The 22,232-nt window shown below is 37.3% G+C and overlaps 1 protein-coding gene across 28 annotated transcripts in view; it reads left to right on the forward strand.

The window, feature by feature from the left end:
• The window catches only part of dlg1a (discs large MAGUK scaffold protein 1a), a 187,068-nt gene that overhangs the window by 155,998 nt on the left and 8,838 nt on the right, over nt 1-22,232 (forward strand). For 19 of the 28 annotated variants that reach the window (XM_022675135.2, XM_022675137.2, XM_015605555.3 and 16 more), the window contains 5 exons: nt 3,683-3,797; nt 11,843-12,019; nt 16,270-16,336; nt 19,677-19,773; nt 21,690-21,731. In XM_022675135.2, the coding sequence (XP_022530856.2) occupies nt 3,683-3,797; nt 11,843-12,019; nt 16,270-16,336; nt 19,677-19,773; nt 21,690-21,731 (498 nt within the window). Of the gene's footprint in view, nt 1-2,151; nt 2,294-3,682; nt 3,798-11,842; nt 12,020-16,269; nt 16,337-19,676; nt 19,774-20,234; nt 20,260-21,689; nt 21,732-22,232 lie in introns of those variants that run through there. The other 9 variants (XM_022675138.2, XM_022675139.2, XM_007248252.4 and 6 more) reach the window with 3 other exon arrangements.

The raw sequence follows: 22,232 nt of genomic DNA on the forward strand, positions 1-22,232 counted from the left end.
CTTCCAGAAAGTTTGAGAGAGAGAGAAAGAAAAAGAAAGAAAGAGAGAGGGAGGGAAACTCCAGACAGAAAGCCACCAATCTAGGCTAAGAACAATTCTGTGGACACAGAGAAGCTGTCACTCAAAAGCTGAAGCTGGCAGAGATCTGTCGGCAGGAGAGTACTGTGTGCTCGCTCTGTTTGTGTCTGTGGGGAGGAGAGTTTTGGAGTTGAACAGTGAGAGACGGTGCTTTATTAAACATAAACACGTCATATGCTGAGATTTCACATAATAGGCTCACATTTCACATAATCTTAATAGTGCAGAATGAAGTCGGCTCGTCGGCTGCAACAGACCTTGCCTTACTTCTCTACTTTTCCTAATGTTCTCTGCGTACCAGCGTATTCCTGCGGGACTGAGGGCTTTGTCTGTGATTTCTTCCTGTACGAGCCACTGTTAGCTATTAGCGTAGCATTTCTTCTTTTGATCTGCTGTTCTCTGCGTCTGAACAGTGCTGACTCGTGTTTCCGCCACAAGGTGATTTCCCATTGTTTCTCTCTAAAAAGCTACTTATTACTGTAGACCTGATTCAGGTGAAATCTTGTGCTACATAATGCAAGATATTCACTTTATTCACACACACTCCAGAGCGTAAGACTTTAGAGGATTTGCTTTTCAGGACACAGGAGTCATGTACAAGGTTTGATTGTGTTTGATTGTGTGTATTTATTGTTGGTTCCTCTATATTCCTTTGTCAAATTAATGATGAGTATTAAAGAGGTTTCAGCCCACCTGTGGGTTTAGTGGGATGTGAGCTTCAGCGAGCTTCAGTATTTAGGAGGAATATTTACAGTATTTACAGTGTTACATTCAGATTTCACTAAACACATGTATACAGTACATTTTGTCTATAGTGTATCTTACATACAGCTCTGGAAAAAATAAAAATAGATTTTACATATCTATTTTACCTATGATTTTACCTTGATTTTAAAATACTGAACTGCTTAAAATTTTGCACCAGGATTGGCATGAATGTATCTAAAAGTATTGTGTAAGACTGGTAGAGGAGAATAGTCCAAAATGCATGAAAACTGTGATTAAAAACAGTTGGAATTTGGAAGAAATGTTGTCCGTAGTTTATAGAATAAAACAGTGATGTTCATTTTACTCAAACATATACCTATAAATAGCAAAATCAGAGAAACTGATTCAGAAATTGAAGTGGTCTAATTTTTTTTTCAGAGCTCTATTTGTATTTTGAATAATTAAATATCCAATATGTTTTATATACATGTATCATAATTTTTGCACTATTAGGCACACTTAAAATCTTTTAATTTTCCCAAAAATAGTCAGTGCGTCTTATAATCTGGTTTGCCTTATGTAGGAATATTAACAAATTTTGCCACTAATGCTAATGCTCCAGCATTAGTGCTGGAGATATTCAGGAATCTAAGCTAACTGTAAATAAACAGAAGTGCTTTACTTACCCAAGGACAGAAATCTGTGTAGATTAACTTGGCTTTAAAAGAAAATGTTTTTTTTTTTTAGTTTTGTTTTTAGCAAAAGAATAATTCACACTGTTCTCATTTCCCATTATTAATCTACTACAAATTCTTGTATTTTTTAATATCTCAGTTAGGGGTGTTCCATATCATATTGTATACAATAAAAAAAATAATTTTCATTTACTTTGAGTAGTGTATTCTTGATATTGGTTTAATCATAGTGCCAAGAGTATCGTTATCATGAAAATAGCATGAAATATTGTGATATTATTTTAGGGCCATATCGCCCACTCTTACTTTAGATTGCCTAAATAAACAAGTGATTAAGTGAGAAATAAAACAGCGCAGTAATTGGAACAGTACAGGACGCATTTATACAGGGACCATTTCTCATTGTTTATTGTTCAGAATGCATCCCCTAGTGTATGTGTGTGTGTATATGTATATGTATATGTACTTATTTACAAGCCATATATAGCCTAAACATTTTTACAGTAAAAATGCTTGAACACACACACAGGCATAGAGGTGGGAGTGGAGTGTGTGGTCCGTTAGCATCTGTTGTGTTACTGTGCTGGAGGTTATCAGCACGAGGGGTTTCTCTCTCTCTCTCTCTCTCTTCGTCTCTGTGTCTCTCTCTCTCTCTCTCTCTCTCTGAGTGGGGAGCTGTCCTTCAGCACCACAACATCGTTCCCTCTCACATGGGCGGTTAGCAGGGTAGCAGAAAGGCTGAGAGCTTTACAAACACAGTCATCACCTTTTATGTGGCGCTGGATCAGCAGCAGGACTCTGTGAGGGAGACTGTGAGTATGAATGGTTATGATATGCTGATTTTAAGAGAGGCTGTATATGATAAGAGGCTGTGTTCTGTATTTTGCTTTAACTTCGCTCTGCTCTGATGTGTTGATGTGAGTATTGTTCAGTATGTTAGTCGTATTTAAAGCTCCGTTTGGGAAGAAGTCGTGGTAAAAACTCTTTTAAAGACTATCATTGTTGGTGGTTTCTTGTTTTTGTTTGTTCTGCTTTATTGTAATGATTCCAGAACGATTTTTGACCACGTGTCTGTTGTAAAACAGTTCTGGAGTAAATGTAGTCGTTTTCTGCTTTGGGTTGCAGCAGACAGGTCGTTTTTGTTCGGATTCAGGGCACTACAGGTCAGTCAGAGGGACGGAGCTTTAGCAAACAAATTGGGTTAACAGTTTAAATAATTAATTGAGAACCTTTTCACCACTGCTGTCTAGTGAGAGACGAGCTTTTTCACGTGGACCGGCTGGGAGTCCCTGAAAGGCTGAACGCACGAGACTGTACCTGATCTATTATGAATGGCTCGTGGAACATCAGCCCATATCTGTCTGATATATTCTGCTTCTGTTATCACTGTAGTGGAAAGAGCTGCACAGCTGTGCACATTTTCACGCAGCTGTGCACATTGTGTGTGTGTGTATGTGTGTTAAAATGTGTGCATCCAGTAAAGTCAAAGAGCAGTCAAGTGGAAACTCAAGGTTCATCAGGTTTTTGTGTTTTTTCATAGTAGGTGATCACACATTTATATATATATATTTTATTTTACTATTATATTTTTAAAAATGCACGTTCCTAAGAAAAAAATTCCCATAAAGTACTTAACTTTCAAAGTGAGCACACATGTTTTATAGGGCTTTTTTACGCAAATTAATCAAGTGACATAATTGGCAGATCCTGGTGATGCATTAGCAGTTTTATTTAGTGATATAACACAGCAACACTTACTGCTGAGTTCAGAAGGTAGATTACCTTTTAATTTATGCTGCAGTTTATGCTCTCTCTCCATCCCTTTCTCTCTCTCTCTCTCTCTCTCTTCCTCTTTCCCTCCCGCGGTCATGCACACACAAACACACAGCTGATGGAATGTTTCCACTTTTCTAGCTGGTAAAAGTGGAATATGGAGCATTCAATATTCTAGTTTAAAAAGCATCAAAACTACCCTGAAATACAATACAATAAAAATACAATAAAACCACTCTGAGATATTATAATACAGTAAAACTTCCCTGAGATATTATAAAAAAAAAAGTGTGATTCATATATTGTGATTCGTTTAATATATATTTTATTGTATGTTTGTTTGTACGTAGTTGTTCTGTGCTTCTTTTCAGACATGCTGCTGTTTAAGTTGTTATTGTGCTTCATGCTCTTTGTTTTGTTTTTTGCAGAGTACAGTCGCTTTGAAGCTAAAATCCATGATCTCCGGGAGCAGATGATGAACAGCAGTATCAGCTCAGGCTCCGGCTCGCTGCGCACGAGCCAGAAGAGGACGCTCTACGTCAGGTGAGACCTCCCTCATTCTCCGCTAATTACACTTTCCCTCCCGCGAGCTCCTCCTGAAGGTCCACCACATCGGTTTGGGTCTCCCCAGCGTGCCATGTGTTCACTGTAACCGCAGTCATTTCCCCAATATTAGCTTCACTCACATTAGCCTGAAAACTCATATTACACTCTCAGTAATGAGAGAAACAGATAGAGCTGCTTGATTCCATAGGAACACTACTGTTACGGTTGTATATTGCAAAAGTAGATTGTCATCTAGTTGATAAAAAATTTCATCTTCTTTCATTTTCTTCTTTTGTTTTTCTTTCTTTCTTTTCTTTCTTTCTGTATTTTATTATTTCCTCTTATGCTTTTTTGTTGTTTCTTTTTTCTTCTACCTCTTTGATTCTTCTTGCATCTTGTTCTATTTTATTATTTCTTCTGAAATTTTCATATTTTTTTCTTTAGGTACTCCTTTTTCTTTTTACATCTTGTTCTATCTTCTTAAATTTGTCCTTTTTTCTTTGGAATATTTTACTACATGATATTTCACACCAAGAAAGCACCGGGCAACCCCATTGAAACCAACTAGCAACCACTTAACATGCATATAATACAACAATAGCAACTTAAATATATATATATATATATTGTAATTTAGAGCATTTATTTGCAAAAAAATAAGAAAAAGCTGAAATAACAAAAAAGAGGCAAAGCTTTTAGACCTCAAATATTGCAAAGAACTAGTTCATATTAATAAAGTTTTAAGAGTTCAGAAATCAATATTTGCTGGAATAACCCTGTTTTTTAATCACAGTTTTCATGCACTTGGCATGTTCCCCTCCACCAGTCTTGCTCACTGATTTTGTGTAACTTTATGCCACTCCTGGTGCAAAAAAGTCAAGCAGTTCAGCTTTGTTTGATGGCTTGGGATCATCCATCTTCCTCTTGATTATATTCCAGAGGTTTTCAATTTGGTAAAATCAAAGAAACTCATAATTTTTAAGTGCTCTCTTATTTTTTCCAGATATGTACACATACCAGTCTTTATGGTCACGGTTTTAATAAGCTGTCATAGCACAGTCATGGTATGCAGCAGTATAGTCACAGAACTTGCATTTTGTCCTCCATACGGTGCAGCTTTAGTGATGACTCTGCTTTCTGTGGATGACGGATGGCCTGTTGCTCTGACATAAGATAATGTAATTGCTGCAGACTATTAATGGTCATGATTATGGCCTCAGCTGACGTTTTCAGAACAGCTGCTGGTTAAGGCCACTCACTGTCAGAGCACCTGGTCCTGTTGGAACAGTGCCAGTGGTGCAGACCTGCAATATTGCCTGGTATCTACAGGATGTTATCTTGCCTATATTTGCTTCGTGTGGTTTTTATAACATTTCTAGGACTCTGGTTTCAATTGGATGGCGTATAAAAGTGCTCACGTTTGCGTTAATGCAGTTTTACTTGAGTGAACTCTTCTTCTGCTCTTCTCTCTCCACTGCACCAGTTACTGCTGGTAATTATTCCTCCTGCTGGTGTGTCCCCCAGTGCTGTGCTGCTGTATCCTGTTATGGCTTTCAGGACTCTGCTGTAGTATGAGTCATAACTCCGGGATGCACATTGGGGGGCCAAAGAGAAAGAGTTTGCTGAAATCATTGTTACGTCTTTTTCTCTGCTGTGTGGATTTGTCTACACATTATGTTCATCTAACTTTATACATAAGTTGTTTGATTATCTTCGATAGTATGGTAAGGATTTGGTTTAGGCTGCTTTTATACCCACTTTGTTTAGTATGGGCTAGACTAAACATTATCGGAATATGAGTTTTTTTATAATAAACACATTGAAACACAGATTCTATAATATTTTAAATAACCTCAAACTCAAGTTGTATTACCCTTGTGCAGAAAAAAGAGGGAGCTCTTCACACTGTGAACTGTGCTCAGGTGACATAACTAGGCTGGAGGCAGAGCAATGTAGAGCAAGGTATAGTGAGGTAGAGGTCCACAGTGAACACATTAACCAAACTACTTAGCCTCAAGTAAAGCCAAGCCTACTACTCAGCCTAGTCAAGTGTCAAAATATTAGTTAATATTAAATTTAAGTTATTGCTTTCTTACATTGATATTACAATATTGTACAGCTTTAGTCTTTACTTTTGGATATTTCAGTTTGGTTCAGTCCAAAATAGCATGGTGCCGTAAACCATGGTCCCAATCAAAAAAGGCCAACATTTGGTTTAGAAGATCCATGGTAATAACAGAAGGGCAAGACCAGAAAAGTCCACAAGATCAGACCACAAGACTGGACAAGACAAGACCACAAGACCGGACAAGACTATACCACAAGAACGGACAAGACTAGACCACAAGACTAGATCAAAAGACAAGACCACAAGACAAGACCCCAAGACCAGACAAGATTAGACCCAAAAACTAGACCAAAAGTCCACAAGACTAGACCACAAGACCGGACAAACCTAGATCAAAAGTCACAACCACAAGACAAGACCAGAAAGTCAAGAACACAAGACAAGACCGGACAAAACTAGACCACAAGACATGACCACAGACCAATTCAAAAGACAAGACCAGACCAAAAAAAAGACCAGTCTGGACCACAAGAAAAGACCAGGCCACAAGAAAAGACAAGACTGGACCACAACATCAGACCACATGGCCAGATCACAAGACAAGGCAACCAGACCAAACCACAAGACCAGACTGGACCGCAAGACGACCAGACCAAAAGACAAAACTGAACCATAAGACCAGACCGGACCACAAGACCAGATCAGACCAAAAGACAACACCAGACCGACCCACAAGACTGGACCACAAGGCAAGACCAGACCAAACCACAAGATCAAACCACAAGACCGGACCACAAGACAAGCCTAGACCGAAGCACAAGACCAGACCGGACCGCAAGACCACGAGACAAGACAACCAGCCTATACCAAAGGCTAGAAAACAAGACCAGACCAGGCGTAATTTAGCACTGGGGGCATTGCTGATAATGGGGGGGTTACACTGTTACACTCGTTATTGAAGCAGAATTCAGTACAACTTCTGAATAGGCAACTTACTATACTCTTTTACCAAAGATTTTTAGTCCACTCACTAAACTGCAGCGTGAAACCAAACCTAACCAGACTACATTTTTACAGTGTAACAAAACTTTTTTGTTTTTTTTTTTGGACTTTTTTTTCTAATGTATCTAGAGTTAGGAAACTGGGCAACAGGGCTGTTTTGAGACACCCAGTTCTTTGCTGTTTGCTCTAAGTAAGTAAGTACATGGAAAACCCATAGTCTTTTGTGACTGAAGTCATGCTTGAGATGCAGCACAAAGATAATAGGTCGAAAATGCTGGAGTATTCCTTTGAAGACAAAATGAGCTTCTACAAAGCATTTTCAGTGGAGCATCAAAATAACCTCTTGTGGTCCAATTTGTCTCTTTTTTCCGGTCTCTCTCTGTCTCTCTACTCAGAGGTTATTGAACCTGTGGATGATGAGATGAAATGCAAAATACCCCTTCTTGATAGTTTTTTCAAGAAGATAATTGGTGACAAAAATGTGGCACATGAAAAGCCTTATAAACTAGGGCTGGCCAATATATTGTAATTATCAGTATAATCTAAACTATTATATAAAACATGGAAGGATGTACACTCAACAGAGTTCAGTCTTGTGAATAATATGCAGTAGAAACTGCATAAAGAAGCAGCGTGACGACTTTGTTTCACCAACTCTAAAATCATAATCCAGTGCAGTTTGCATTAAAAGCTCAGTATTGTTTGATGAATAAATGCATGGAACGTGACTTCTGTCTTTACTATCATGGCTAATATAAAAGGGGGGGACCCATCCTCCTTTGGTCAGACAACTTATAATAAATGTTAAAAAGTAATTATACATCCACATAGATATACTATATATTTGGATTAATAGTTACACCAGCAGTGGAAGCCAATAGAAAATTACTAGTTAGAGTTTATGTAAACATTGATGTAATTGGTAGTAGTGAGTAAGCAACTAGTCTGAGGATTGACTTGCAGAGACTTCCATCAGTCTAGCTGACAAACAGGTGACAGAAATACCTGAGGGTTGAATACATAGCTCTGGGGGAAAAAAATAGAGACCACTTAAAAAATATGAGTTTCTTTGATTTTACCAAATTGAAAACCTCTGGAATACAATCAAGAGATGGATGATCACAAGCCATCAAACCAAACTGAACTGCTTGAATTTTTGCACCATAAGCAGTGTGTAAGGAGGTGGAGGAGAGCATGCCAAGGAAAAAAACCCACCAGGGTTATTGCAGCAAATATTGATTTCTGAACTCTTAAAACTTTATAAATATAAGCTTGTTTTATTTGCATTATTTGAGGTTTGAAAGCTCTGCATCTTTTTTGTTATTTTAGCCATTTTTTTCATTTTCACCAAATAAATGTCTAATTGACAATATTTTTATTTGGAATTTGGGAGAAATGTTGTCCGTAGTTTATAGAATAACAGCAATGCTCATTTTTCTCAAACATGTACCTATAAATATCAAAGTCAGAGAAACTGATTCAGAAACAGAATCTAAAGCTAAATGTCAGATTTATGGAGAACAGACAATATGAAACATTATTAGAGTATGGCTAATGACTTTAGCAGATCTGAATAAAACAGCCTAACTACAGTGAGCAGGACAACAGCACCAGCATCTCAGTTTACCACAATTCCCTTTCTCCATGAACCTGTGAAGCTGTAGCCTTTATCTAATAAAAACATTAATTACCAAAAGCTAAACTAAACAAGTACATTTGTATTCAAGTTTTAATCAATATGTTAAAACTAAAAATAGACCAAAATCTAAAAGACATTTGGTCCAAAGCTAACATATGCCTCAATATAAAATACATAAAACACTAACACTGTGTTTTCCTGTCCAGTTTAATGGTTTAACAGACCACTGATGAGCAAAGTTTGGTCTGACACGCTGTGGGTTTCTAACGCCCCTTGGCTTTGCTTGAAGGAGCGTGTCTGTGACATTTTGGTCTGGTTGGATGTTGGCACATTATAAGCTATGATTAACAGATTAATCAGTTAATTAAAGCAGCTCTGTGTATTTGCCATGCCCTGCAGCCCGCAGCTGCTTTGAAGTAAAAGGCAGAATGTAGTAATTCAGTAGGTAATGAAATAAGAGTATAGAGTTATATTGACACCAGGCTTTCACTCGGGCAGTAATGAGTGAGTGCGGTGCTCTGACTGCAGTAAATAAGAGTTTTAATAAATGAAGAGCAGGGCTGCTTTGTTCTCGTGCTCAGTGAGGATATGTAATGTGCAGGCAGTGCCAGCACACTGGAAGCTCTTCCAAAAATACCCTGCCTGCAAGCTGCGAGCTACAGCACACCACACCAGTTTGCCCTGAGTAGTTTTATTTTCAAACTCTTGCTGTCATAGGATTAGACCCACAGCTAGTGGATATTTCCCAGAGATTTTCTTTATCACCTCTCCCAGAAGATACTCAGCCTTTGCGGGAAATGACAGATAATCAACTTCACAGTGCTGCGATTGCATAAAATGCATTTTCTCATCATGTAATTATATCATAATTTTAAATAATTTCAAATTTCAAAAACTACTTTAAAAAGATTAGACACACCTTTTAATAAAATGTTTTTCTTTTCTGTATGTAATTTATTTTCTACATTGTAGAGTTATATTAAAGACTTGAAAACAATTAAGGGACATATATGGAATTATGTAGTGTACAAAAAAAATAAGTTTTTGGTTTGGCCTTCACGATCACCTGACCTAAACCTGATTAACTGAGATGGTGATTTGGGATGAGCTGGAGCTTCACAGCATGAAGGAAAAGCAGCAACTATTGTTCAGCACCTCCAGAAACTCCTTCAAGATGCTGAGAAAACTATTCCAGGTGACTCTACTTCATGAAGACACTGAGATTAAAATACCAAACTTGGGCAGATCTGTCCTCAAAGCTTAATGTGGCTACTTAGAAGATTTTCTGGATTGTTTAATACTTAAATAGTTATAGTTAAAGTGTCCCTGTATAGATTTAATGTCTTTAATATTAATCACATTTTTGCAGTGTAAAGAATCATGAAAAGAAAGAAATCACATCAAATGAGAAAGGTGTGTCCAAACTATTGACTGCTATTGTATATTGTTTATATCACACATTCAGAACTTTTCTGAATGTGCGTTTTGTGTTAAAATATTAAAATATTGCATAGCTTAATACGGCATAAAGGTTTTTTATGAAGGTTTTTTATTATTATTACATTCACGCTCTAAATAAAATACACCCTAAACATCACTTTAACTCAATCTTTAAAATTGTAATTACCAACCTTGCAAAATTGTATGTTTTAGATATATATTCAATATATATTCAAGTGAATATCAGACTTTAGTGTTATAAAATAAACCAGTTTTGTTCTTTTTACATTACTAAATTATCAGTGACAGAATACAGACAACCAGGTACAGACAGTAGATCTGCTCACTGACACTAAAAGAAGTTATAAAGTATATCAGTTACAGTTTTAAATGAAATTTAAAGTTTCTATGCTGCATTGTGCAAATAATCCAACTAGACAAACATTTTTCCTTTTAAAGAATAGGAAGAAACAGATAATGAATGTATAAGCAGGTCTTCTTTATTCTAGCACTGCTGAAATGGCTATTCATGTCTTTACAGTTTGAAATATATAAAACACAATCAACTGTGGTTGATTTTTTTTAGTCACTGTATGTCCTAAAAACCTCCCCTGGAGTTCTGCTGTGTCCTGCTCTCCTCCTTTCTTATGCATGAGCTGAGTGTAGCACTGTATTATTGATGAGAGAGAAGGAATGAGCTACTCAGGAGCTGTTTGGGAGCTTACTTACTTCAGCTCCACTTCACACTTTAAAATGCACATAAGGTAAAGTGCATGGGCGTTGTCACCATTAAATCTCATAAATTGCCTTTTTATCATTATTTGTTTGGACCCCTCCACATTTAAAGCAAAATATTCTGTAGCCCTGTTGAATTTCTATGTTAATTAAATAAAGGTTAAGGTGAAATTCAAAAAAAGTACATTTTTATTCGTACAATAGTTCATTTTTGCTCAATTAATTCAGTAATATCTGTTCATTCAGTAATGTGATGTCTTTTTAGTTGTTGAAAGGAGATTGGTTCAGTCAAAAAACTGAGTAGTGGGCGGGGCTAGAATCTGAGTTGGGAGCAGTAAAGAGAAGCAACTTCAACCATGTGGCACAGCAACTAGACTTGTGGCCAAAACATGTCCAAACTAACAGACATGCTAACAGACCAACTTAAACCACCTGTGTGAAAAGCATCTTTGATATGTTTCTGTACACACACACACACACACACACACACACATATATACATATATGTGCTATAGCTAGAGCTCCTGACAGGGGAACTGTGTCTGACTCTAAAATAGGCATTGTTTATTCAGTTTAATCAGTGTAGTTTATTAGGAAGTACGATATACAAGTAGACTTTTACAATACAGGTTTTAGTGATGGGCGCTTTTATGTTTATATTAAGGTTAGGAATACAGTTTAGATTTTAATACTAAACCTAGATTACCATTAAAAAGAGGTTAAGCAAACAGTGGTTGTTAAAAAAAAAAAAAAAAAACATACAGCGTGTTTAGTTTCATGTCATTTAATATTGTACACTTGTACAATTGTACATTTACTGTGCAAAGCAAACCTATTGTTATCCCTGCCCAGAAGTGGCGTGGACTTCTCTGGGCTTGAAGGCATCTGGAATTAATAATCACACAGTAAAAACACATATTGTGATCAGATTACAGATTCAGTATAACAGTATTACAGATTGTTTTTCTTTTATTATTAACTATCAGAGATCTGCCACATTAAACATTATTACAGGTTATTTTTGAGCAAACAAGAATTGTAATAGTTAGGATAGAAGGAAGTCTGCTGTCCTGCCAGTCTACTGAAGCTGCAGTCAGACAGAAGGTTGTGTTGTTACTGTTCTAAATGTATATACTCTCTTGTATGTGTGTGTTGCAGAGCGTTATTTGACTACGACAGGACGAAAGACTCTGGGCTCCCAAGTCAAGGGCTGAATTTCCGCTTTGGGGACATCCTGCATGTACTGAACGCCTCCGACGACGAGTGGTGGCAGGCGCGGCAGGTGACCACAGATGGCGAAGTGGAGGAGATCGGCGTCATTCCCAGCAAGAGGAGGTACGCTCTACTGCATAGTGACCATCCACTCCCCATTCCTTCCTCTTCTTTTCTCACCAGCCTGTTTTTTTTTATATTCTACTCTCACTCCTCTACTCCCCTCCTCCCATGAGCAGATGATTGCTCTGTTAACCTCTTCAGGATGAGTTAACGCTTCATGCTGTGTTAGCCATTAGCTCTTCCAGAACGTCGTTCCCGTAATTGCTTTGTTCCACATCACTGAAATTTCACGTTTGTCATGTTACTAATTAAGACATTTCTACACTCATATATGAAGCAGGATGAGTAATAGAATGAGCGTGAGTGTGTGTTGCCATTTTGTATTATGAGGAGCTTATTATTCCCTTTTTTCCCTTTTCCCGGTTAGCAGTAGTGCTAGCTGTGGTTAGAAACGCTTAACGCTAGTAAGTGCCACCTGACAGCACTACACTGAGAATAAAACATGCAGACTACAGTCCAAAATACTTACCTCTGAACGGCAAAGAGCTAGCGCTGCGGTTAGCGGCTAATGCTAATATGGTTCCAGCCTCGGTACTGGAAAAACTTCACTGAAACTCGTGTATAAAGCTGTACTTCAGCAGAGTGGCTTTACTGCTCCTTACAACCTAATTGGTAGAATTCATATATAAGGCGCACTGGATTATAAAATGCACTGTTGATTTTTCAAGGATTCAAGGAGATTTTATTGTCATTCGCATCACATGTGGTACATGAGGTGGAACGAAATTGTGATCTCACGATCCAGTTTTACACCCAAAGAGCTGTTATTAATAGATATATAGATAAAAAAAGAATACAATAAAAGAAATAGAATATACAAAATAGATAGATAAATATCCCAAGAATAAAAAAATTAAATAGAGAGTAGAAGGTTCAGCAACATGAAGTCCAGAGTGCAAGTGTGCTATAGCAGCATGATAATGTGAATTAGAGCAGTGGAGATAAAGTGTCTCAGTGCAAGTAAAGTGACCATGTTGGTAAACAGTAAACAGTAATTTTTACTGTTTAATTTTTGGGAAAATTAAAGAATTTTAAGGGTGCCTTAAAGTGCGAAAAATAAGGTATATCCAGAACAGCAACTATACAGGAGATAAATAAAACCTTCTTAACTTCCAATGGAAGTCAATGTAAAAAAATCTTATTTATTTTAAGTTTATTTTAGGTAATTTTGGAGAATTTATTTTGTTCCATTCAGCTTTTGAATTGTCAGCTTGTGCATTTGAATTATGTAGTAAACTAAAAATCTACAAATATAGAGATACATGTTTTTTTATTGGACAGCGACGATACAATATATATTTTGCCCATATCGTCCAGCCCTCCTCTCTTCACTGTGTGCAGATCTGACTCTGCTGTTTTAAGACTTAACAAAAGCAGTTTCCAGCATTTAGCTCCTGCTATGTGCTGACTGGCAGCTCAGATCTGTAGAAGAGCAGAAGTAGCCTGGCATCATCCAGCACTAGAGCAGCTTACAGTCACAACTGCCACCTTCTCCTCATCTGTGGAGAATCCACACCCACAGAGAGCATGCTCTAGCTGGGACACGAACCCAAAGATTAACGCAAACACTGAGGGTTATTCTCTTCTACCTCCTGCCAGAAAAACTAGCAGTTAAATTGCCACATTAGGACTGCTGCATCCCATAAGCCTCGGGTACACTGCACGACTGTTAAATTTGTAGCAGATTATAAACAGACTGGGTATCTCACCCTTCCAGACTGTGTTTTCCTGATTCTATTGCACATTACACAACTAGAGAGGGACCATACAGTACTCAGGCTGTGTATTGATAAGAATCTGGCAGTAATTATCATGATACGGCTTGCGATAGGGCCTGAGAATGTATATATTGTAATATATTACGATAGTTCAAGCAAGATATATATATTTTGTTTATGTTTAAATAAAATTTTAGTAAGATAAGGTAACCTCACCCTTTTTTAATCCCACAACAAGAAAATTTGCAATGTTACAGCAGCACAGTTGACGTCTCATAAACTGCCATATTTACATATGGTGATTTTAGATATTGCACATAATAGAGTAGATAAAAAGTAGATAAAGATCAACTATGTCTAAACTATGTTTCTTTAGAGGGCCTTTTTTCTCTTAATAAATAAAGTAGTTATTTATTTTTTATGTTTTTATTTACTCAGGCTATCTTTGTCTGATATTAAAGTTTGAACAAAAAAGCAAAAAAAAAAAAACATTTAAAGTATTACCAAAAAAAAAAAAAAATCTGTAAGGGAGAGAATGAATGCTATTGGAATGCAATTGCAATGTCATTTTTTATATTTTAAAAGTGATCCTAATCTGGTGTTAGTTTTAGCACTACCAGTATTAGTCTTAAATCATACTTAACATGTCCCGGTCTTGGTCTCGAATTAGACTACAGCACTTCCAGTAATGATCTATAATGCTGCCATGCAAACGCTGATACAGTGCTATAAAGCAGTTTTTCTGAGCAGTGGCTCTTTGCTGTTTTTGCAAGCTTTAGCTCGTCCCAGGAAGAGGAAATGCCGTGCTGCTTTTTGAGGCAGACCCACAGCTTCACCTTCAGCCAACAATACCCATTCTAATTAAAGCTCAGCTCCAGATTGAGGAAGTGAAGCTGAAGAGTTTGCTCTCTCTCTGTTATCTTCTTTAGGCTGTGAGAGAGAGAGAGCTGATAATTGACTTCTCACCCTGTTCTGTTAAAGTGCGACAGCTTTCCTGTCTCTCACCTGCTCTCCTCGTGATCTGTCACACAGCCACATGGGGGTCTGAGTGTTGTAAGATACAGTCGCTGTCATGGTTTTTAAAGCTGCTGCTTTGCTTAATAGAAACTCTGTGTAATGTAGATGTTGTATAGGTTTTATACAGGTGCTGCATCTGTATACTGTAGAGCCTGTCCATCCAATTGTGGGACTTTTTCTTCACACAAACTTGTGAAGGCATCTTATGTACCTTGAAAAGATGTTCTGAAGTTGAGGGATCTTCAGATTTAACCATCAGATTAAAGCATTTAAGATCATTCAGTTGTAGCCCTGCTTGACCCAACATCCCTTAAGATGTATGTTTTCATCTTTAATTTTGTCTGTGTATGGATTTATAATGGATTTTGTTTGTCTGCATATTACCTTGAGGTATCTCTAGACATCTAGACAATTTATACTAGTTATGCATATTTTCTGAATAAACAGAAACACATTGTATAAGAGCTTCATAAGACACAGGGGGAGAGCAATAAAGAAACAATGCTTTTGGGAACTTTTCTTCTAGTTGCAGCTGCTTTTCTAGCAGTTTCTGAATGCTGTTTTTTTTTTCCGAAAACTCTTTTAAAAATAAATGTGCTACAAAATGTTTTTTAAGCAGTGCCGTAGAAAAACACTTTTGTTTGAAAAACTTTTGGATTAGAGCAAAATAACTTTTACAAATGCAATAAAACAAAATCAGTGTATTTACCCTTTTATTTCAGACAAGAAATATGGTGGCTTTCAAGAGGGCAAAGCCTTGAAAGATGGCCCCCTCACCCAATAATTGCTGACATTTCTGAAATAAACGAGTGTCCTGCAATCTTTGACTCTATATTAGTAATATTATCTGAATACACAGATGCTTACATTACTATTTACTTAGGCTACCTGCTGCTGTTCAGCTGCCCTGATGACCTGTGGGAGGAAGCTGTTTCAAAACTGACTGCTTCTGGTCCTCTTGCTTCTTTACCTCCAGCCACTGAGCAGCTGTTAGAACAGGCAGTGGCTAGGATGGGTGAAGGAGTTCTTTATAATCCTGCTAGGTTTCCTCAGGCAATGTTTGATTTAAAAGCCACAGAATTTTGAAAGCTGAACCACAGGGATATGCTGAGTTGTGCACACCATCCTCTGCAGAGCTTTGGGCTTAAGAGAGATACATGGGTACAGTTTTCAGACCTGGTGGTGATGTATCATGTTCAGCATATGTTCCTCAGTGCAGTCCTGCTGATGCAGGCATTCAAACTAAATGTCCTCAGCTGTCTGAGGAAGCTGAGGCCACTTCTTTAAAACATTTAAAAAAGTTATTCTTGTTTTTTTTTTTTACAGAAATGGTTCTTAATAGAAATGAAAACATTTCTTCTATGACGTTGCTCAAAGCCTAGGAGTGTATAGAGATCTCTTTTGATTTTTTTTTTTTTTTGTTGTTGTTTTTTTTTCTTACCTTCTATTCGTTTTGTAAATTGTAGGGCATGTGGGCTGGCACTTGTAACTTTCCTGTTTTTCTTTGTTCATCAGGGTGGAAAGAAAAGAGAGGGCCAGGTTAAAGACTGTCAAATTCAACTCCAAGTCTCGAGACAAAGGGGTGAGTAATATATTTTAGATTTTATTTTTTGAAAGTTTGCCAGTAAACTCTAGATTGTTTAGTTTTTTTTGTTTTGTTTAGTTTTGTTTGTTTTCAGTGCAGACACTATATAGCACATGGCAGGGTCCTTACAGTTAGCACAGAATTTTATTGTATAGTACTATAATAAACATAGCACAAAAAGTACGGAGATTTGTGTTTGGTAGATTTGGGATTTCTTTGTTGTATCAATGCTCCTTGCCAATTAATCATATGTCGTTAAAAACCTGCCCATTTCCTTTTTAAATGGTGGGTCATATTTGTAAGGAAAATGCATTGTGGGTTGAGCTGCAAAGCTGAGTATGTGAGTTGTACCCAGGCTACAGGCTGATAATACTCACCTCTGAACGAGTAAATAGCAAGCATTGTTAGCAGGTAATGCTAATGCTACTCCAGCAGTGCTAGCCGGGGTTAGCAGCAGGCTACAGGCCTGTATAACGCTGTACTTCAGCAGAGTGGCTTTACTGTTCCTTACAACCTGACTAGTAAAGTTCATACATAAGATGCACTGGATTAGAAGGCACACTGATTATCTTTAGGAAAATTAAAGGATTTTAATTGTGCCTTATAGTGCGAAAAATATGGTACTCAGCCCTGCGGCTCATCCCTTACAAATGTTCCTTACAAATGGGGTACCATTTTAAAGGGATATTAACAGGATTATCAGTGGTATTCATAATAAAACATACCATACCAAAAAAAAATCCAAATCTACCAAACACAAATGTCCTTACGTGCTGTGCTATGTTTATAATGGAAACTGTAAGCAGAGTTTGTATTTTAGGCAGTAAAAAGTATGGTCTGATAATAAATGAAATATGAAGATAAAGTGTCAGCAGACGCAGTGCTGGAGAGCTGATGTTGATTTATTTATTTATTTATTTATTTTTTAATTAGATTTAGAACAGTGTTAACATCACGTTCGCACCCGAAATATTGGGAAAGCTTGCTGCACCTTCTGCTGGTGTTAATGTATTCAGATGCTAAAACAGCTTTCGCACTTGCGAGATGGCAGCTGATTGGAAACTTTTCGCCACAGACACAAATGCATGTGTTATAGAGATTGACTCTGCACGTACCATTTTAACAATTGACTGTTTTTAACCAATAAGAGAGCAGACCCGGAACTGAATGTTGATACAAAATCCCAATTTGAATTACTTTAGACTAATTGAGCTCCTCATTCAGGTTTTTTTTCTTAATACGATAAAGAGGGGGCACATGTCCTGTGATGCTTTCAGTTGAATAGTATTGATCACTTTATGGGACGAATGGTAACAGAGTGTCTGTTACACAAACAAAAAATCACCATGGGTTTTTTTGGGTTAAGATATATTTCTGTATTTGTTTATATTCCTATTCTGTATTATTCTACAAATTAATGTACATAATGATGTATATGGTTCTATATTCTATTTTCTAATCCCTTCTGCTGACAAAGGCTGGTTTATGAGTCCAGTTAACAGCATGTCTCGATGACTGTCTCACTGCTGATTTAACATATAGACTAATTTACTGTATAGACTTGACTAAACTCACCTTTTCTATTTTATAATAAAGCACAAAGTTGGGAAACTGCATGAACTCTTTTTGTGAATGCATTTAGCTGTTGGAGTATTGAAAAGAAAGTAAAAATAAATATTGGACGAAATGAAAAGATTGAAAGACGCTTGCCATTGAAGTCAGACTGCTCTCCTCTTCCATCTTGCATGATCACACTTCCCTTTCTCTTTCTGTTTGCGTTAATATGCTTTCTAACTCACATCCTAACCCATTTCTGTGTAGGTTTATGGTGTTTATCCACTGTCTTCTTCCTTAAGGTTTTTGTTCCAAGTCCTCTAATCAGTTGTGTTTATCACATGGTTGCTTTGATCCTGGGTTAAGTTTTTATTAAACTTTATTTTGTCAATCAGTTGATCAATGTGTATAATTCCTCCCTGTAATTCATCTCATGATTTTAAGTGACTCTGTTGCCACAAAAATGAACGTGCAGCATATGTGATTATGTTGTAATAGAGGTAATAAATGTTCCAAAATCAATAAATGATTCAGATTAAGACAAGTTTGCCCTGTCCAAACTGGAAGTAGCTGGCTACAAATATGTTTGTAGTCTGAATTTCTCTAATTAGTTTGTCACCTGGCAACAATAGTTCATATTTTACATAGTGTTTTAAGATTCTGTGACTGCATGATGTACGTGCACATGCAGGGTTGTCAAATCCAGTGGGAAAGTCAGGATTTGACACAACACCTATCATTTACTCTAAATTACTTATTAATCTTTAAATATGGATTTTTGATTATTTTCTTCAAATGACATGCCAAAAGTCATGCAATAGCAGTATTTAAATCGTGTATGTGATCATGAAGTGATAGCTTAGAGAACAGTGAGGTGTTATCTTGTGAGTGAGATTAAAAACTGTCCAGCTTTCTTATAGCAAAGCAGGAGAACAAGCCAGGCCTGATACTGTGTGCCAGATGGATGGAACATTGTATCTTCAAATTTTTACCGGCAAAATGTTGTAAAAATGCATTGCCCCCCACAGTGGGCAGCACAGTGGATGGTAATGATTGTGGCCGGTGATATCAGGCTAGAACTGTCTGCTTCCATGGGACATAGGGACTAGTTCCTGTCTTATGATATGTGGCATGTCAATATGTGGCAAGCTAAACTGAGCTGTAAAGCATATCGATTAGCATGCCTAGTATGAGCATATTGAGGAGCAGAACGTGAACTTGAGCAGGTTGAAACGTGTTTGGGCATGTTTTTACAGTGACTATTGACTTCTATTACAATGACTATTGACTTCTCATGCTAATTTGATAGCTTCTGTCACACTGACTATTGACTGATCTTGATTAGACCAGTTGCTCCTTGACACCAGAACTATATATAGGCTGAACAGCTACATCTGGGGTAATTTTAAGATTATAATGTAGTTGGCACAATGTTTTCCGTAATTCCACTGCCTGCCCATCAGCTACCACGCCATGTTGAGAGACTGGGGTTCAATTCCTGTTTTGGGTGACTATGCTGTGCTACACCAATAAGAGCCCCTATGCAGGATTCTTAACACTGCATTGATCCACCTCTGTAATACAATATCCTTTTGTGTTGCTCTGAATCATAATCTAAATACTGTTTGGTTCATATGTTTGTTGAAATGTTTACGTGGCAACAGAGTCATGAATGTGGGTTCAGTTGGCTTTTTTTTGTTTTTTGTATCACACTTGTACTAGACACCTTCCTTCCATCTCCCTTTTTTGTTCTCCACCCCCTCCTCCCTCTCTTCCTCCGCAGTCGCTCAATGACAAGCGTAAAAAGAACCTCTTTTCACGAAAATTCCCTTTCTACAAGAACAAGGAGCAGAGCGAGCAGGAAACGAGCGATCTGGACCGTAAGTACAAATGTGCGCAGCGGGCAGTTGGAAGAGTAGAGCGAGTCAGCAGTACAGGGCAGGGCCGCCTCACGGACAAAGGCAGCAAGAAAACTGCTGGGCAATCAACCTCCTCGATACTGCAACCCCCCAAAAAAATTATACTCTAAAAGTGGTTAACTGTTCCACTTAACTGCTGTAAACCTGCATTAATCTCCTACCAAAGCCATTATGTATTTATTTGGATTTTATTTATGGGATTCATGCAGCATTAATCAGGCATGCTTTTATTCCTAAATGTATTTTGGGGAAAGCACAAGCAGAACCATTTACCGGGATGACTGTGTGTACTTTCTCTGAGGGGCTGTTGCAATATAGAGGTGGGTGGCTTGTTCATCGGTAAGGCCACATGCATTACTGAAGAGTGGTAACACTTGTTTCTGTGATTCTTTTCTGTTTGCTCTCTGACGACTGCTCCACAGGACCTGAGTGACGACAAAGGCATGAGTAAGTTCTCCAAGGCTGCTGCAGATTTAGATGTCCCTGCCGCCTTCCCCTCGTGCCCTCAGCCTAGTCTTCCCTTTCCTTATCCACCTTTTCCTTATTTAGCATTTTTTTTTTTTTAATAATCTTTTTCCTTGTCATTTTTTCCATTGGGTGGTCAACTTTTGACATTTGTGTGATTTATACACTAGAATTTATTTTACATGATCATCTTCCAACCTACAGTACAGTCCAAAAGTTTGGACACACCTTCTCTTTTTCAATGCGTTTTCTTTATTTTCATGACAGTTTACATTGTAGATTCTCACTGAAGGCATCAAAACTATGAATGAATACATATGGAGTTATGTACTTAACAAAAAAAGCTGAAATAACTCAAAAATATATATATTCTAGTTTCTTCAAAACAGCAGCCTTTGCGCTGATTACTGCTTTGCACACTCTTGGCATCATTCTCTCAATGAGCTTCAAGAGGTGGTAACCTGAAATGGTTTTCCAACAGTCTTGAAGGAGTTCCCAGAGGTGTTTAGCACTTGTTGGCCCCTTTACTTTCACTCAGTGGTCCAGCTCACCCCAAACCATCTGGATTGGGTTCAGGCCACTTTTTTGTTAAGTACAAAACTCCACATGTGTTCATTCATAGTTTTGATGCCTTCAATGAGAATCTACAATTTAAATAGTTATGAAAATAAAGAAAACACATTGAATGAGAAGGTGTGTCCAAACTTTTGGCCTGTACTGTACTTCAATCTTTTAGAATAAAGCAAACATTTTGTTATACGTATAGTACAGATACATGTAAAAGAGCTCTGTTCTTTTTGTTTGCCCTACAAATAATGATTGACCAAAATAGTTTAATAATAATATTAATAAAATATCTGTTAATAAATATCTATTGACTATTTTGTTTTTGATTTTTTAAAGTGCGAAGAAATGCAAAGAATTTCTTTAATGAAAGAAAGCATTTTGAAAACTCCTTGTCTCTACACTTTTGGACACTTTTTGTTGAGTGATTCACTCTGAAACATCTTTCTGTGGTGGAGTTGGTCGTCTTTCTATTGATGAATATGCACCATGGCTGTGTTAAGACCCCCTGAAGGACTCATGAATATTGTAGTGTCAAAAGCAAAACAGTAAAAATTTCATAAGATCTGGGCAAGAGTGATTTAGATTTTCTGCTGCAGTGCATCTCCAGCGCTCTTCACTCGTTTTTACCTCTAGCCTGGCTGGGTTCTGCTTGCTTTTTATAGTGATGGGAACCTGCAGCAGCAGAATGTTGGGCTTCAGCTGGAATGTTCTATAGGTCCTTAACACTGCCATCTGCTGGTGAACTAAATTATTACCTGTACTGTTCTGTATTTTGTCTGAGCTGCTGTGTGTTCTGGGGTGGTTTTCTGTTGGTGGTTCTTATGTTCCCCTTCTTTTGATTTCAGAGCATGTAACCTCTAATGCCAGTGATAGTGAAAGTAGCTACCGTAAGTGTCTTCCCTTTTATTTTCTCTCATCTTGTGTCTGGATTTTGTGGGTCTGTCTGTCTTTTGTTTTCCTTGTTTTATTCCCTCTGTCTGCCCTGACTGAACATTAGTTATTTTTTAGTTATTTTACCCACCACACACATACATATGAAAGATGGGACAGTGTGGAAGTTTCACATTAGGATATATAAGAGGAATGGGGATATATGATTCAATATAGTATGATAAATCTCAACTCAAAAGAATAATGTTAAATTGTTAGAAGAATAAATCAGTATTTATTTATTTTAGCATACTAAAACACAGCATGCTGTATAAATTAAAATAGAAAATGTAATGGTGAATTGTAATATTTGTAATATTTGATATTACTCTTGGTGATATATTTTACTAGCTCTGTGAACTTTGCTGGATCATGTAGTTTGAGATGGTAAAATAATAATAATAGGTTTTTATGACATACATTGCACAAAACTCTGTTGAGTGTCATCCTTCTGAAAA

This window comes from Astyanax mexicanus, chromosome 5, assembly GCF_023375975.1.
Source record: "Astyanax mexicanus isolate ESR-SI-001 chromosome 5, AstMex3_surface, whole genome shotgun sequence".
Taxonomy (NCBI): domain Eukaryota; kingdom Metazoa; phylum Chordata; class Actinopteri; order Characiformes; family Acestrorhamphidae; genus Astyanax; species Astyanax mexicanus.